Source organism: Clarias gariepinus, chromosome 1 (genome assembly GCF_024256425.1).
Source record: "Clarias gariepinus isolate MV-2021 ecotype Netherlands chromosome 1, CGAR_prim_01v2, whole genome shotgun sequence".
NCBI lineage: Eukaryota > Metazoa > Chordata > Actinopteri > Siluriformes > Clariidae > Clarias > Clarias gariepinus.
In genome coordinates, this window is record NC_071100.1 from 11,203,213 (window position 1) to 11,220,036 (window position 16,824).

Sequence of the window (16,824 nt, forward strand, 5' to 3'; positions counted from 1 at the left end):
ATACTTAAAAGATTTTCTAGAATAAAACTTTGCTTTGAGAATGAGTTGACTTAAATATATGTCAGTGTCCAGCGGAAGGCAGCATATTGTAATACAATACCACATCTCACCACTTTGACGCTACAGGAGTATTGATATTTACTGTGATATAAATTATGAAAATTAATAGGGAAAATTTGGTTACCAGGAATCATGATACTAAAATTACATTAAATAAAATGTTCAGTATATATTTTTAAGTTTATATTATTATATTATAATATTTTAATAAGTTGCTTATTTTGTAAAATGTATTCATTTGTTCTAATGAAAATGTCAGAGACTCTACATTATCACATTACATTAATAAAATTACCTCTAAATGCAAAAAAAAATCATGCTATTTAAATATAATTATGATAACCTCTCTCTCTCTCTCCCCCTCGCCCCCAGTGCCATGTAATTTCCCAAAGTCACTGAGATGATTTTGACAGATGTTACTAGCCAAATATGCATTAATATTGCTGTCTAAGGTTTTAGAATTAAATGTCTTAAGGTTTATTATTGGACCGGTTTTTATGGTATAGCATTTAAATGTAGGTAAAGTCACTTTTGTTACACACATGGCAACCCAGCTCTTACTGGGTTACTCTTATTTTCAGCAAAAATGAAAGTAATACACTTGTGTTCCTGTTCAGTCTCCATGTGGATCAGTTTCATTTCTGTGTTTGAGGTTTTGCTGGTAATACAGGTCTCCATGTATAAGCATACGATTATTTGCTTTTTAAATCAGGTAAGTCATTCTTTCACACACATCTGTTTTCCACACAGCTTTTATAACCACCAAACAGGAAGTGCAATCATGGAATCAGGAAGTGTGATCAGCTGTCAGTGACTGTGTTTATCAGTAAAAATGGCAGAAGCAAATATTTCAGGATTTCAGGATCAGTTCAGCTGTCAAATCTGCCTGGATCTACTAAAGGATCCAGTAGCTCTTCTCTGTGGACACAGTTTCTGTATGAAGTGTATTAATGCCTGCTGGGATCAGGAGGATCAGAAGGGAGTCTACAGCTGTCCTCAGTGTAAAGAAACCTTCACTTCAAGACCTGCTGTGAGTAAAAACACCATGCTGGCTGAAGTAGTGGAGACTCTGAAGAAGACAGGACTACAATCTACACCTCCTGCTCAGTGTTTAGCTGGACCTGAAGATGTAGAGTGTGATTCCTGCACTGAAAGAAAAAACAAAGCCATCAAGTCCTGTCTGGTGTGTCTGGCCTCTTTCTGTGAGACTCACCTCCAGCCTCACTATAAATCTCCTGCCTTTAAGAAGTACAAGCTGGTGGAAGCCTCCAGACGACTCCAGGAGCAGATCTGCTCTCAGCATGACAAACTGCTGGAGGTTTACTGTCGCACTGACCAGAAGTGTATTTGCATGTTGTGTATGTTAGATGAGCATAAAGGACATGATACAGTATCAGCTGCAGCAGGACGAGCTGAGAAACAGGTAAAAATATTTTACAGCTTTTGTCTACGACTACACAAGTTGAATAAATTAATTAGTTTACCCATACAAAACATAACACAATCTTTACATGACATGTACCGTAGCACGTGTTTTTATTAATGCACATTTTGTTTAATATTTTATTTATTTGTATATGTTTATTTACGTATATGTACAATTTTCAGATGTAGATGATTTATTTGATTTGATTATATTTCCCTCATGATTTTCAATTTAAATGTCAGGACATACAATTTAGTACATGGTATGAAATAAACATGAATAACATACAGATGATACTCAACCAGAATAATAGTTTTAATGCAGTGTCCCTCAATATAGTATCTCCCAGCTTTACTGCTAAGTGGCGCTATAGCTATAAGTCTATAACTATAGACTTTGTTGGTTCTCTTGAAGATTAATGAGCCACAGCTCACATGGTAGCAAATACATTCAAGTAAAACATTAAACGAATTCATAATAACTACTTCAATTACAGTACAAATTTAAATATAATGCGCATCCACTGCTACAGTCATGATGAGATGACATGATCACCTTCATAACTACAGCCAAAAACAAAGAAATCATTAATTTATCAATGAATTATTAAAATAGTCAGCGTCAGTCTCCTTGTTTTTTTTTTCCCTCCTGATGCATTCATAGCCAGTCTACTTCTGCCGGTGCGCGCTGAAAAACTTTATGCGTGCGGTTGAGCACTGATTAGACTACGTAGAGAATTAAAAAAGAAGATCACAATGTCGGCTTAACATCCAGGAGCCCAAACCTTATTTAAATTACAGTTTAGAAAAAGATTAATTAAAGTTTAGAAAAACATTTTTATTTAAACTGTAAAAAGTAATCCTGCATCTATTTTTAGGTGTGCCAGCTGCCACTGTTCTTATACGGCTCTTTGTCAGGACAAATCGTTCAGTGACAACCCTGTAAATTTCCATGTAAAACAGGTTCATCTATATGAATAAATTGTTTAAATGTATCATAAGCTATTGATCATTGATTTATGTAAACAAATCTGTTCAGATGTAAGTAAATGCTCATTGCTGCACTGTTTGGGGGAAGGGTGCACGATGTGCGCAGCTTCATTCCAGTCATAATACTATAACATTTTTGCTGTGTTGTTTTTTTTTAAGGTTTTTTTTGTGTGTGAGCATTGCATTTCAAAAAATGTTTAATAAACCATGTTTTATTTTTGTTTCTCTCTCTGACCTCAATGAACTTTGTTTTGTGTGAGGAATCTGAGTGTATAGATGTGAACAGCTGAGACATCAAATCCTGGGGAAACCTGATGTCACCTGAGCCATGTGTCAATAGGTCTTACATATTTATGAAAAGTCATGGATTGTTTAGTGAAACAGAGGTTCTGCTGAAAAAAAGTTAGGCATTTCAGTCACTTTACCCCTAATAAAAGGTTTTTGAGTGTTATAATTTAGTTGTTTGCTTTGGGTACACATACAACACTTTCATTAACTCAGTTCTGTGTTCAAAACAATCTGTGAGGTTTGTTTATTCTCCATTTTAACAGTTTTTCTGCTAGAGTTTGAAAATTAGTTTTTTTCTATACGTGTATATTAAGTTTTAATGTTGCGTAGTAAAAGTAGCGAGTTGCTCGGTCTGTCCGCTGTGCTTCAATAAGCTTTTCTGGCACCAGGAGAGACTCAGTCAAAAGCAAAAATACATTGTCTGTCAGAAAGGTCTCTGTTTATTAAAAGCAAAAGAGTTTTTATATGTGTAACGCCCCCTTAACCTAGTATTCGACCCTATAAATGGGCATCCTAGGTTCTCTTACCCAAAATACCAACGTAAAAAGTTACACTACTTTTGCGTTCTTGGGTGACTGCTATCTAGCTACTTCAACATACAATTAACCTTCAATGTAACACTCACAAAATATCAAACACACACATCACAAACGTTTGCCACTCAGTAGTGATCTTCTGAATAATTGTATTCTAAACAAAAATATAAACAGTCAGATAAGTGCTTATGAAACATAAATTAATTCAATGAAAACAAATAAAATGTATATATAGAAGCATTCCCATTTCTTATCTCCACAGAAAAGAAATGTCAATTTGGCTTATTTTTTAATATTACCCAATTCAATTCAATTCAACTTAATTCAATATAAATAAAAAAAAAACACCCAATAGTTTCTCTGTCAAACTTATGGGCTCTTCTTTAAGCTTAAACTAAGACGGCATTCCATTTTACTTGAACTTAAAGAAAGTTCTAGTTGCAGACCTGAATCGTTGCTCGTGAGCGGTGAGGCCTTCTTAACTAAAATATATTATAATAATATATGGTAATATTCCCTCTATACCCGGTCTCTTGGTAAGGTCATATCATCGCATGGATTTTCATACCATTGTTATGCAGATGACACCCAACTTGTTCTCTCCTTTCCTCCCTCTGACACTCAGGTTTCCACCCGGATCTCAGCATGTCTGGCAGACATCTCATTCTGGATGACTACTCATCAGCTGAAGCTCAATCTCGCTCTTGTCGATTTCTTCTTTACAATATCAGAAGAATTCGCCCATTTCTTTCTTCACAGGCTACTCAGGTGCTTGTTCAGTCCCTTGTTATTTTAAGACTGGACTACTGCAACTTACTCCTGGCAGGCCTGCCTCTGTCCACGATTCGTCCTCTGCAACTGATCCAGAATGTAGCAGCACGTCTCGTTTTTAACCGCCCCAAGTTCTCCCACACCACGCCACTCCTCCGCTTATCGGACACTGGCTTCCCGTAGCTGCCCGCATCAAATTCAAAACACTGATGCTTGCCTACAAAGCTAAAAATGGCCCAGCACCCACTTACCTCTCTGCGCTAATCACACCACGCACTGCACCACGTTCCCTCCGATCCTCCAGCACTGCTCGCCTCATCCCACTATCTCTCAGGATCGAGGGCGGCATTCATCCAGGCTCTTTTCTGTTCTGGCACCTAGGTGGTGGAATGAACTTCCTCTAGATGTCCGTACAGCAGAGACTTGGACTATCTTTAAACGACGACTCAAGACGCAAGACGTTTCTACAGTACTTGGACTAACCCCCCCCCCCCCCCCAAAAAAAAAAAAGAAAAAAAAAAACCCACAACCTATTCCCAGTTGTGTTGGACTAATGGCACTTAGTTATTAACCTAGTTAACCCAGTGTAAGTATGTATCCAATGATGTAAACATTAAAGCACTTTTTGTAAGTTGCTCTGGAAAAAAAGGGCGTCTGCCAAATGCCTAAATGTACATCTTTCTGGGACAATCTGTTCGGATTAGCGTGGCACTCGCCGTGATGTAGTCAAACACGCCGCCAACTAATTTAGTTTGTGGGGTGAAAAGGAAAAAAAACCCGCGACTCCATTTCTGGATATCAGCGCTTTTACACAGTAAACTTTTGGGTATCGTTCTGACGACCAGTCACTATCAATCTTACAGAAAACACGCGTTAAGCTTTCTTCTCAGCAAAGTTCTTTGTCACTCCATTAGCGCCGGAAGAAGTCTCTCTCTCTTCCAGCGAGAGAGAGAGAGAAGTCAGCCGCTTCCGGTTTGTGTGCTGTCTTACTCAGTCTTTTCCGTTGCTCTGCTCTGACTGGCCAATTCCAAGCACATGCACAACACTCTCTTAATTTCACTGCTAGATATGATCATACATTTTAAACAAAAATAACATAACCTGTATAACAGAATAACAAACTTTACAAACAACACTTACATGTCAGACAGTATTTATAAATACATGACATTTACATTACACTGTTGTACTCAAATCGAATTTTTACCCCTTCATTTTTCAGTGGGTTAGATATGTTTAACCAAATGCCTGTACCATCGACATCTGTTACTACAAAAAACCATAAACTATTGTAAAATGTCCTGGTAAGAACCTGAAGAACAAAAGAGTGGAAGTTAGATAGGTTTCCATCCAGAGACAAGTCAGGAGGTGTTGGCGCAAGTTAGGGGGAGAGTGTTTATTTATTTTAATTTTGATGATTATGGCTTAATGCTAATGGAAACCCAAAATTCAGTAATCTCAGAAAATTAGAATATGTTGAAATATTTTCATAATGTTTTAAAGAGTTCTTCACCCAGTTCTAGTAATTTCAAATGTTCTTAGTTGTTTTCTTTGTTTAATTAATGCAGTCTAATACTTTGACCCGTCTAATACTTTGACCCATCCAGAATGGCAGCCTTTTTTTTTTTTTTTTTTGACCCACTAAAAGTAAATTATTTGCTACTGTATGTTTCTGTTCAGAAGCAGTTGTTGGAGATGCAGGAAAAATCTAAGCAGGCTATCCAGGACAGAGAGAAGGAGCTTCAGAAGTTGAGGAAGGCTATGGAGACTCACAAGGTAAGTTTATATCTGGAAGAGCTGTTTGAGGATCACACAGTCTATTGTCATCTAGTCACTGTGTCATGGACACTTAAAAAGTGGAATGAGGAAGATCCCATATATCTGTGCCCTATTATTATCCCATATATATTGTGCCCTAACAGCATTCTGCAGAAACAGCTATGCAGGAAAGTGTAAAAATGTATAATGGGCTGATCAAAGCAATTGAAAAAAGACAACTTGAGGTGACACAGCTGATCAAAGATCAAGAGAAAGCAGCTGTGAGTCGAGTTGAAGACATCATTAAGCAATTGCAACATGAGATTGGAGAGCTGAAGAAGAGAGATTCTGTGCTGGTGGAGCTTTCACACACGGGGGATCCCATCCAGTTCCTCCAGGTAACAGCCTTGAGAGGCCAGTAATGATTCTGTATCATATGCATTTTATTTTATCCAAATTAATTAACAGTCTTTGTATTCTATCTCTATGCAGAGTTTTCAGTCTGTTCCAGCTGCTCCTTCATATGCAGATTCCCCCACCATCAAATACAGCTCTTCTTTAACTTTTGAGAAACTACTAAAGTCTGTGTCTCAACTTAATGAGAAAATAGAAACATTTTTCAATCATGAGTTCAAGAAGATATCAACTGGAGGTGAACTGCACTTGTCAATTGCCAAATCCTGTTTTTAAATGATTAAGTTGTTGACTAGACGACTATCTGTTTGCTTGTGGTAAACTCTTATTTTAAAAGTATTTTAAAGTATCAAAAGAATTTTATTTAATTAACTACATTTGACAGACTGTTTCATGCATCATGTTTATGATTTATAAAATGATTTTCCTGCCTTTCAAGTGATTAATGAGCATTCTGAATATTTAAAAATAAGTACATTTAATACTAAATGGAATATCTAATGTCTTACAGTTCAAACCAGCGGAGATGCAGAGGAATCTGAGTGTATAATTTTCTTGGAGAAAAAGCCAACATTGGAAGAGGAGAGAAAGGCCAAGAGCCTGCAGCTGCCAATTAACTTCTTCTGTAGTACTAATAGTGATTTAGACACTGAGCCTGGCAGACCAGAAGACTTTGAAACAGAGCTACAAAATGTCCAGCAAGTTCTGGTGAGTATTCTAAAATTAAATTTAATTCAATTTTATTTGTATAGCGCTTTTAACAGTTGTCATTGTCGCAAAGCAGCTTTACACAATCAAAAGAATTATTTAAGTCTGTATGGAATGTAAATGTGCGTGAATCAAGATGAGCAGATTGTTCCTAGTGAGCAAGCCGCATGCGACAGTGGCAAGGAAAACCTCCCTGAGATGGTAAAAGGAAGAAACCTTGAGAGGAACCAAACTCAACAGGGAACCCATTCTCATTTGGGTGAAACAGAAAGCAGGAATTGATTTGCATTCATACAGTGTGTTAGATGGCAGGCAGTTCAGCTATAACAGTTGATGTTAATTGATGTAAATATGGAGTCCAGGTAGTTATTGGAGACAATTGCAATCTTGAACTATCAAGCAACCGCAGCCAAGTCAAGTCCTCAGAGAAACAGCTGTCAACAACAGTTGAGGCCAGAACCGTCTTTATGGTAAAGTGAAACCATCCCCAGACACCAGACGCATTCCAAAGAGACACACGGGGCATCCATGCGACGAGATCTCCAACCAGAAGCGGGGCACCAGGATGGGTCAGACAGGTCCGGAGGGCAGAGGGAGTCTGGATCATTGGCAGCTCAGGAATGACATGTGTAGCTCGACTGAGAGAGGGAAGAGAGAGAGGGGGAGAAAGAACAGAAGAGGAGAGTTAATAGTTAGGTATGGTCGCAGTCACATAATGTATAATGTGAATGTATATTTAGTATAGAGTGCAAGCAGAGACTCCGGCAGGACTAACTATAACAGCATAACTAAAAGGGGAGAGCCAGAAGAAAACACAGACATGAGGGCTCCCTGAGATGTAAAGCAGTCACCTCACCGTCAGTGATCAATGAGTGATCAATGAGAGTGGGGAAGACAGCATCTAAACATCTAAACACACCAGCACCATAATACTGTAGATCCATGAGTCCCCTAGATCTGCCCCTTTGCCCAAGACAAATGTATTTATAAAAATGCTTGATTTAATAAATAGGTTTTTAGCCTGAACTTAAACACTAAGACTGTGTCTAAGTCCCGAACATTATTTGGAAGACTATTCCATAATTTTGGGGCTTTGTAAGAAAAAGCTCTGCCCCCAGCTGTAGTTTTCATAATATGCGGTACTGACAAACAGCCTGCAATCTGCTATCTCAGATACCGCGGCACGAGACCATTTAATGCTTAATATGTCAAAAGTAGTATTTTAAAATCAATGCGATATTTCACAAGAAGCCAATGAAGTGAAGATAAGGTTGGTGTGATGTGTTCATGTCTTCTGGTTCTACAGTAGTAAGGACTCTTGCTGCTGAATGCTGTACTAGCTGAAGCTTGTTTATGCATCTAGTTGAACAACCAGACAGTAAGGCATTACAATAGTCCAACCTAGAGGTGATAAAACCATGAACTAGTTTTTCTGCATCGTTTAGCGACAGTATATTTCTTATCTTGGCAATATTTCTGAGGTAAAAGAATGCTATCCTGGTAATATTATATACACATGCTTCAAATGAAAGGCTGAAATCTATAATCACACCGAGATCTTTTACTGTTGCACTTGATGGAACTGAAAGGCCATCTAAAGTTACAGTGTGATCTAAAATCTTACTTCTAGCTGAATGCGGTCCTATGACTAGAACTTCTGTCTTATCAGGATTAAGCAGAAGGAAGTTAGTTAGCATCCAATCTCTTATGTCCTGCACACATTGCTCAACTTTAGTAAGCTGTTTTTTCTCATCTGGTTTTGCTGAGACATATAACTGTGTCTCGTCAGCATAACAATGAAAACTAATACCATGTTTACGGATTATGTTGTCTAGAGGAAGCATGTATAGGGAAAAAAGCAGTGGGCCTAAAACTGAACCTTGTGGAACACCAAACTCAACTAGAGAGCATGCAAAATAATTACCATGTAAGTTTACATACTGATAACGATCGATCAAATAGGATCTGAGCCAGGAGAGGGCTGTACCCTTAATTCCTACTACATTTTCTAATCTGTGAAGAACAATCTCATGATCAATGGTGTCAAACGCTGCACTAAGGTCGAGTAAAACAAGCATAGTTACACAACCCTGATCAGAGGCCAATAGGAGGTCATTTACCACTTTAACGAGTGCTTTTTCTGTGCTGTGATGAGGCCTAAATCCTGACTGATACAGTTCATGTATGCTATTTCTATGTAGATATGAGCATAGCTGCTCCACTACTATCTTTTTGAGAATCTTGGAGATGAACGGGAGGTTTGATATTGGCCTGTAATTGGACAGCTGACAGGGGTCGAGGTCAGGTTTCTTAATAATCGGTTTAATAACTGCTAATTTAAAAGATTTTGGAACATACCCAATGCTGAGTGAGGAAACAGGATGACCATTCTGTGGCTATGCAGTTCCATACACAACAATCAGCAATGCACTGTGGGTTTTGGGATCTTCTTATCATATCCAGAAATACCTTTTTTTCTACAAATTGTGCTACAGTAGCTCTCATGTGGGATTGGCCCCACATGAGAGCTACTGTAGGCTAACCTTTGCTTCCCATACAAATGAATGAGTCTTGGACAACCAGTGGATTGGAGTCATGGGTGTCCTTGTTGGACTACTTTTGTTAGGTGCTGCATACCCCTGTTAAAGTCTCTCAGATTTTTATATTTGACTATTTTCTTGGTTTTAGCACATCAATGTTGAGAAATGACTGCTCACTTGTTGCCTAATATATCCCACCCCTTAACAGTTCTTTTAATGTTATCCCTGGTTAGTGCATATCTGTACTGTTTGTTTATTAATAATATTTGAAAAACTACATATTAAAAGATGCACTTTTTGTGTAATTTGTGGACACTTGACCATTACACCTATGATTTAATGAAAAGGAATAAGGTGCAGTCAGTGTTCCAGTTAATTCCAAATGAGTTTAGTGGGCTTAAGGCCAGAGTTCTGTGCCGGGATTTTGAATCCTTTTAATATAATTTTGGTAAACCATGTCACATGGTTCAGAGCTCACATTGTACAGAAGGTCACTGTCATGCTAAAACAGGTTTAGACCTTTTACTTCCAGCAAAATTGTAAAGCAACAGCTTTACCTAACTCTAGATAATTCTGTGCTGCCAACCTTTGGTAACAGTTTGGGGAAGAGCCATATATGGGTTAGGTGTTTATATTATATTGTTAAAGTATGCTTTTTTTAATTTATCCCACAATAATCTATCCTAAAAAGTATTACAATCAACAGTTGCATTTGCTGTGTTTCTATGCCAGTACTGTAATTGCTCTTTATTGTTACAGCATTATATTTTCTGAGTAGGCTTTATAAAAGTCTTCTGTTTCAGAGTAAAGTAAACAGGCAAGAAGTAACAAGCAAGAGCTGCTCTTTACATCCTGCTACAGCTGATAATGACTGTCCTATTGACCTCCTTTTAAAGATCCATGAAGCTGAAACACCAACTAAGACAAATACTACTCAAGGTACTGTATACTATGCACTGAGCAATTATGTTCATTAAGTTTAAAAAGAGATTTCTTTTTCATTACCACATCATGCTTTATTAGGAATTTATTTCTATAACATAAACTTCAAAGCAACCAATTCATGAAGTACCATTTACTTCTTATTTCTTTTCCATCTACCCTTTGTTCAAGTTCATTTTCAAATCCAAATCAACCACCATTAGTTAAAATAATCTCACCAGAAAATGTTGTCAGTTTTGTGAAATCCCAGTATATTTTTCGATAGAACCAGTAAAGCTATCTGCATTTAAAAACAAAATCATTATTATACCATTATAAAATATGGTATATGTTGTTGAAACCATCCAGGCTTTTTTTATCATGAATATACATATTTGTCCCATCTGCCTTCCTTGCCTGTGCCACATTAAATCAAAATGTAAATTTTTAGTTTTGTGGCCAGTTATATTGCTCCACAGCTTCATTTTTTTTGTATTTGTATAGTAATTATTTTTATTTAAGTAATGTTTAGTACCATTAAACACACACATTTTTTTAAGCAAATAATGCATTTGTCATCTGGCGAAGAGAGAGGGCAGGAAAAGTAACTTGGACAAAAGAAATCTCTCTTATCCTTCTTCCACAGATGACCCTTTTGCTTTCGTATTTGATTCTCGAGGTATGTCAACCTTTGAAGACTTGGCAAAGAAGTCTGGGGAATTTTGCTTTGGAAAAAAAGGTAAGCTTTTTTGGTTTTCTTAATTTAGCATGAAATGATTAGATGTGTTCAGAGATTTGCCCAATTTACCATTTGTTTTTTAAATGGTAAAATAAAACAATATAACGTATTACAATACAATTATTGAAATTGTTTGTGTGGTTTAAATTACAAGAGGCACACAAATGAGAATGTAGTCACAGTCAACCTTATAAAGTCCAGACTGGCAGAACCCAAAATAATTCATTAGGTTGTGCGTGCATACACATCAGACACCTGACTGAGACACATAGACACATGCATATATTTGTTGAAACACTGATTATTATTATTTTTATTTCCTATAAGGTAAATTATTCATAAGCATGCCCTCTACGTGAAAAGTACTCATCTCTTCATTAATTTATTAATTTTAAGACACAAGGTACACAAATAATGTACACAAATAAGTTAAACAGAAGTTGAAAGAAGGTAGAGAGGATTTTTGTGGAACAAGATTAGACAACACTCTAAGTCATCTTCTATATACAGATTTAAGTGAGGCACAATTTTGACTTGACTCATGTCCTTTTTAACTTTAGTGAAATTTTCATTTGCTGGTCCTGGTGATTGAAACATTTTGATACATTTAAATAACTAGGAAATCCACATTTAGCAAGAGAAAATCAAAGACATTTATATCTTATTCATTTGTTAATCTGTCTATTTGTTCTTGTTTTGTTTATTGATTTGTTTATTTACTTTACTTCATTCCCTTACTTACTTTTAGTCAAAAACTTCTCCTGGCCCAATGCTGGGGCAGCAGTCTTTAGCACCAATTCAAGAGCTTCCCTAAAGGAGAATGAAGATGGGGAGTTCTGCAAAGATGAGGTTTACTTTTATTCCATCATTAAATCCCATTGTTTCAAAATTATTTATAGTGTGGATTAGCTGAAATTAAATTTAAACAGATTCTCTATGGGTGTGACTATAAATTGGATTGGGATCTGGGGAGTTTGGAGGGGTAGTCATCCATGGGCTGTTTGCCTGATAGACCAAGTGCCTGGCAGGCTGTGTTGCACTAGATGTTCTAATACAAGTGACACACACTTAAAATTTCATCCAAAGCCCACAGCTTTGGAATAGGGACTTATCAGAACAAGTGACATTGCTCCAAAGTCCAATGTTTTTTTTCTCTATAGCAATTGATGCCATTTTTTTTTATGAGTTTCACTAACAAGTGGTTTTCCTATGTCAATGGAGCTGTTTAGTTCCAAACCTGTCACATCACATTTTGTGTGTGGAAATACTTTCACTTCCAGTATTCAACAAACAGTAGCTCTGGGCCCATATTAAATAGGCATCTCAGAATCACTCTTAGGAATCAAGCTTAAAGTTCATTAAGAACATATATTATATAATTAAGCACAGTAAAAATACTCCTTTTTTTTAGAGTAGGACATAAAAGTTATTTATGAAAGTTCCTACTCTTTTTTTTTTTTTTTTTTTTTTTAAACTGTGCCAAACAGAGCTGCAAAGTAGGCTTCACATTACAGTGGGTGTTGTAGTTTCTTACAGATTTTTGTAGTTTAAATGATGGCAAAGCAAAATGGTAAAACCAGCAGCAGTTCTGTAAAAGCTTTATGACCATAGACAAACCTATACATGTCTGAATTGCCGCATAAAGTTATCCTACTCAGACTGCTTCAGTTACAACTGTTTCAGTCTCCTTCCATAGAGCTGTGTAGGAAAGAAAAGAAAGTGAAACTGAAAGGATAAGACTGTTTTGCCTGCGGAGGAGGTAGTAAAATGTTAAGAAAATTCTGCCCTACTCTTGCCTCTAAACATAGGGAAGAGTGAGTGGACAGTATTTTTTTTTTTTTCGCACGTACCCCTAAGGAGTGTGAAAAACAGTGGACAAGAAAATTCCAGTTTTACCAGAGAATCTTAAAAATAACTTTTGGAAAAAGTGTATTTTGAAATACACTGTACAATTATTTTATACAAAAAATTAATTTGAAAGTTTTATTTATTTATTTATGTTATTTATTATTGACTTATTATAAATCATCACTGTTTCAAACATGCATGTTCACTGTTGCTTTAAATTTAAATTTAACCTTAGTATTCTAATCAGTGTTACTGTAATTAAATGTAATGACCTTAGTTTCTGTCCATGTTTCATTGATGGACCAGTTGCGTACTGCACAAGACCTGTCACAAAATGTAATCCGTTTTTGTTCAAGTTTTTTTTTTTTTTTTTTTTTTTTTTTTATTATCCTCCATGTGCATTTTTGCTTAAACATTATTCGTTTGTTTACTAGTTTTGGTGAAGATACTGTAGGAGGGATTACCTATTTTAAGGATATTGATAAATTGCTCTTACTCCTTCTACTATACGTATTACCAAAGTTGCATCACTCTTAGCAGCTATTCCGAGATGCTTACTAAATATTGGCCCCGGGTTTTTACTGTTTGTTTATTTATTTATTTATTTATTTATTATAAAATTTTATGTGTTTAAGAGATTTCCCTTCATGATTTTTTTTTTCAACTGCCGGTTCAGCACTACCCTTACAGGTGCATCTCAGTAAATTAGAATATAATGGAAAAGTTGATTTATTACAGTAATTGAATTTAAAATAATAAAACTCAAATTATATAAATTAGTTACATTCAGATTGATATATTTTGAGTGTTTATTTATTTATTTTTTGATTATTATGGCTCATAGCTGATAAAAACCCAAAAATTTATATCTCAGAAAATGAAAATATTACCTAAGACCAATTAAAAAAAAAGAGATTTTTAACAAAGAAATGTTGGGCTACTAAAAAGTATGAACATGTACAGCACTCAGTACTTGGTCAGAGATCCCTTTGCATGCATTACTGCAGGAATAAGGCGTGGCATGGAGACGATCAGTCCGTGGCACTGCTGAGATGTTATGGAAGGCCAGATTGCTCTGATAGTGGCCTTTAGCTCTTCTGCTATGTTGGGTCTAGTGTGTCACTTCTTTCTCTTTGCAATTCCCACAGATTCTCTGTGGGGTTTATGTCGGGCAAGTTTTCTGGCCAATCAAGCACCATGGTGCTTAAACCAGGTATGAGTACTTTTGGTAGTGTGGACAGGTGCCAAGTTCTGCTGAAAAAATTAAATCAACAACTCCATTGAGCTGGTCAGCAGCGGGAAGCATGAAGTGCTGTAAAACTTCCTGGTAGACCTTGGACCTGATAAAACACCAGCAGATTACATAGTTTCCAAAACCACCACTAACTGTGCAAACAGTACACTGGACCTCAAGCAACTTGGATGCTGTGCCCCGCCTCTCTTCCTCCAGACTCTGGAACCTTGATTTTCAAATGAAATGCAAAATTTACTTTCATCTAAAAAGAGGACTTTGGCCCACTGAGCAACAGTCCAATCTGAATGACAACGCTGACATTGTCTCTGGTTCAAGAGTGGATTGACACAAAGAATGTGACAGTTGCATACCCAGATACTGTATGTCTATGTGTGGTGGCTCTGACACTGATTCCATCTCTTGAAGCACTGACTCCAGCTGCAGTCCACTCCTTGTGAATCTTTCCCAAATTCTTGAATGGGCTTTGTTTCACAATCCTCTTAAGGCTGTGGTTAGCAATGACCTTTTGTGTTTACCTTACAGGTGCAGGATGTCAATGATCATCTTCTGGACAACTGTCAAGTCAGCAATCCTTCCCATAATTGTTCAGCCTACTAAACCAAACTTAGAGAACATTTAAAGACTCAGAAAACCTTTGCAGGTGTTTTGAGTTAATTAGCTGATTAGTGTGTTACACCATTAAAGTGTGTCTCCAATAGTCAACTCTGTCACAATATTTACATTGTCTGAGATACTCAATTCTGGGTTTTCCTTAGCTGTAAGCCATGATCATCAAAATTAAAAGAAGTAGTGTATTTATGCATGTTTGCATGTCTTTGTGTGTGTGTGTGTGTGTGTGTGTGTGTGTGTGTGTGTGTATCAGTAACTTTCTCCTGGTTCCCCATTCTTAGGTCAAAATCAAGTCCGGTGAAGAAGACGAAGAGATTCTTTTCAAGCAGAGGGCAAAACTGTTTAGATGGGACTGTGACATGTGCCAGTGGAAAGAGCGTGGAATGGGTGATTTGAAGATCCTCTTCCACCCAGTGAAAAAGTTCTTTCGTGTCATAATGAGACGTTACAGTGTCTTAATTGTGTGTACCAACCACCTCATCACCAAGCACATCAAGCTGACACCCATGAACAATCCTGTGACTGCACTGGCCTGGACAGCTAACGACTATGCAGGTTGGATGCTGTACTATTGTTACATTATATTTTAGTTTGATGTGTAATTGTCGGGTGTAAAGGTTAATTTCTTTACCTTGGTTGTACAAAAACTCTATTTATCAAACAGATGGTGACCTCAAGGTGGAGCAGCTTGCTGTCAGGTTTAAGACACCAGAACTCACTGAGTCCTTTACAAAGACCTTTACGGATTGTCAGAAGTACAACACTCAAGTAGACTCAGCCCTGTCTAAAGTCATGAACTTTTCTAAAGCAAGCAATCCAGTGGTTTTTTTCACTATAGCTGCTGCCCATGAGCCAATTGGCATGTTCACGATAGAGCTTTTTGTCAACATTGTACCTAAAACTGCAGAAAACTTCAGAGCCCTGTGCACTGGAGAGAAAGGCTTTGGTTTCAGGAATTCCATTTTTCACAGGATCATACCTAAATTCATGTGTCAGGTAAACTTTTATTTGGTATTTCACATTTTACAAGTCTAGTGTCAAAAAGAAAAAAAAAAGTAAAAGATCTTTCTAGTAGTGCAGCAGAAATTAAATGCATATAAATGATAAATGTAAAATACATTTCCTATATTCAGATGAATAATAACTGGAAAGTGAAAATATGGACAGTTTAATTATTGTTAAGTTTCTTATAAGTAAAGTAAACTTTATATGACATTAAATAGCATTGCAGTTCGTCATTTAAGCTTTTAAGTCATTTAAGTGTCTTATTTATTTATTAAATAAATTATTTTATTTATATATTAAGGGTGGTGATATAACTAACTATGATGGCTCAGGTGGAAAGAGTATCTACGGGGACCAGTTTGAGGACGAAAACTTTGAAGTGCGCCACACAGGACCAGGTATAGTGTCCATGGCCAATCGTGGAAGAGATACAAACAACTCTCAGTTTTTCATCACATTGAACAAAACTGAGCATTTGGACTTCAAACATGTGGCTTTTGGCACTGTCAAACATGGCATGGATGTGGTGAAAGAAATGGGAAACCTGGGCTCTAGGAAGGGCAAACCGAGCAAAAAGATAACAGTTGTAGACTGTGGACAGCTGTAGTATTTATTTATTTATTTATTTTTATTTTTTTACAATAAGTAAGTGTGTGTTTATGCTCTGCTGTTTTCCTTATTATTATTATTATTTTGTTTCCCACAGTGCCACTAATAAACCTTCTTAAAACTGTGTAAATTGCGGTCAGACATGGACATACAGAAATAATTACTGTACCTGTTCACTGAGGTGATGTCAAGAAAAATAGATTTCTTTCCTAACCAAACAAGCTTGGATATACAAGCATAAAGTGGTTGTTTTATCATAATGTAACACATGCAGTAAAGTAAAAAGTACAGATATTTGTTTAGGATTTGTTTGTAGTAGAGCAACTGTAAACTGTAACCAGTAATAAA

General features: G+C 36.7%; 1 protein-coding gene across 6 annotated transcripts; it reads left to right on the top strand.

The window, feature by feature from the left end:
• Positions 1 to 704: 704 nt before the first annotated feature.
• Positions 705 to 16,824, top strand: LOC128515292 (peptidyl-prolyl cis-trans isomerase A-like). Of its 6 annotated transcripts, none has more exons than XM_053489452.1 (11): positions 705 to 1,483; positions 5,751 to 5,846; positions 5,993 to 6,226; positions 6,321 to 6,480; positions 6,754 to 6,950; positions 10,294 to 10,429; positions 11,058 to 11,150; positions 11,899 to 11,999; positions 15,144 to 15,417; positions 15,527 to 15,858; positions 16,169 to 16,824. In XM_053489452.1, exons 1-11 carry the CDS (start codon positions 893 to 895, stop codon positions 16,472 to 16,474), a joined length of 2,520 nt encoding a protein of 839 aa, XP_053345427.1. In that variant the 5' UTR covers positions 705 to 892; the 3' UTR covers positions 16,475 to 16,824. The 6 variants fall into 6 exon arrangements, with proteins under 6 accessions (XP_053345427.1, XP_053345510.1, XP_053345658.1 ...); XM_053489535.1 differs by having other exon boundaries at positions 10,387 to 10,429; XM_053489574.1 differs by having other exon boundaries at positions 720 to 772.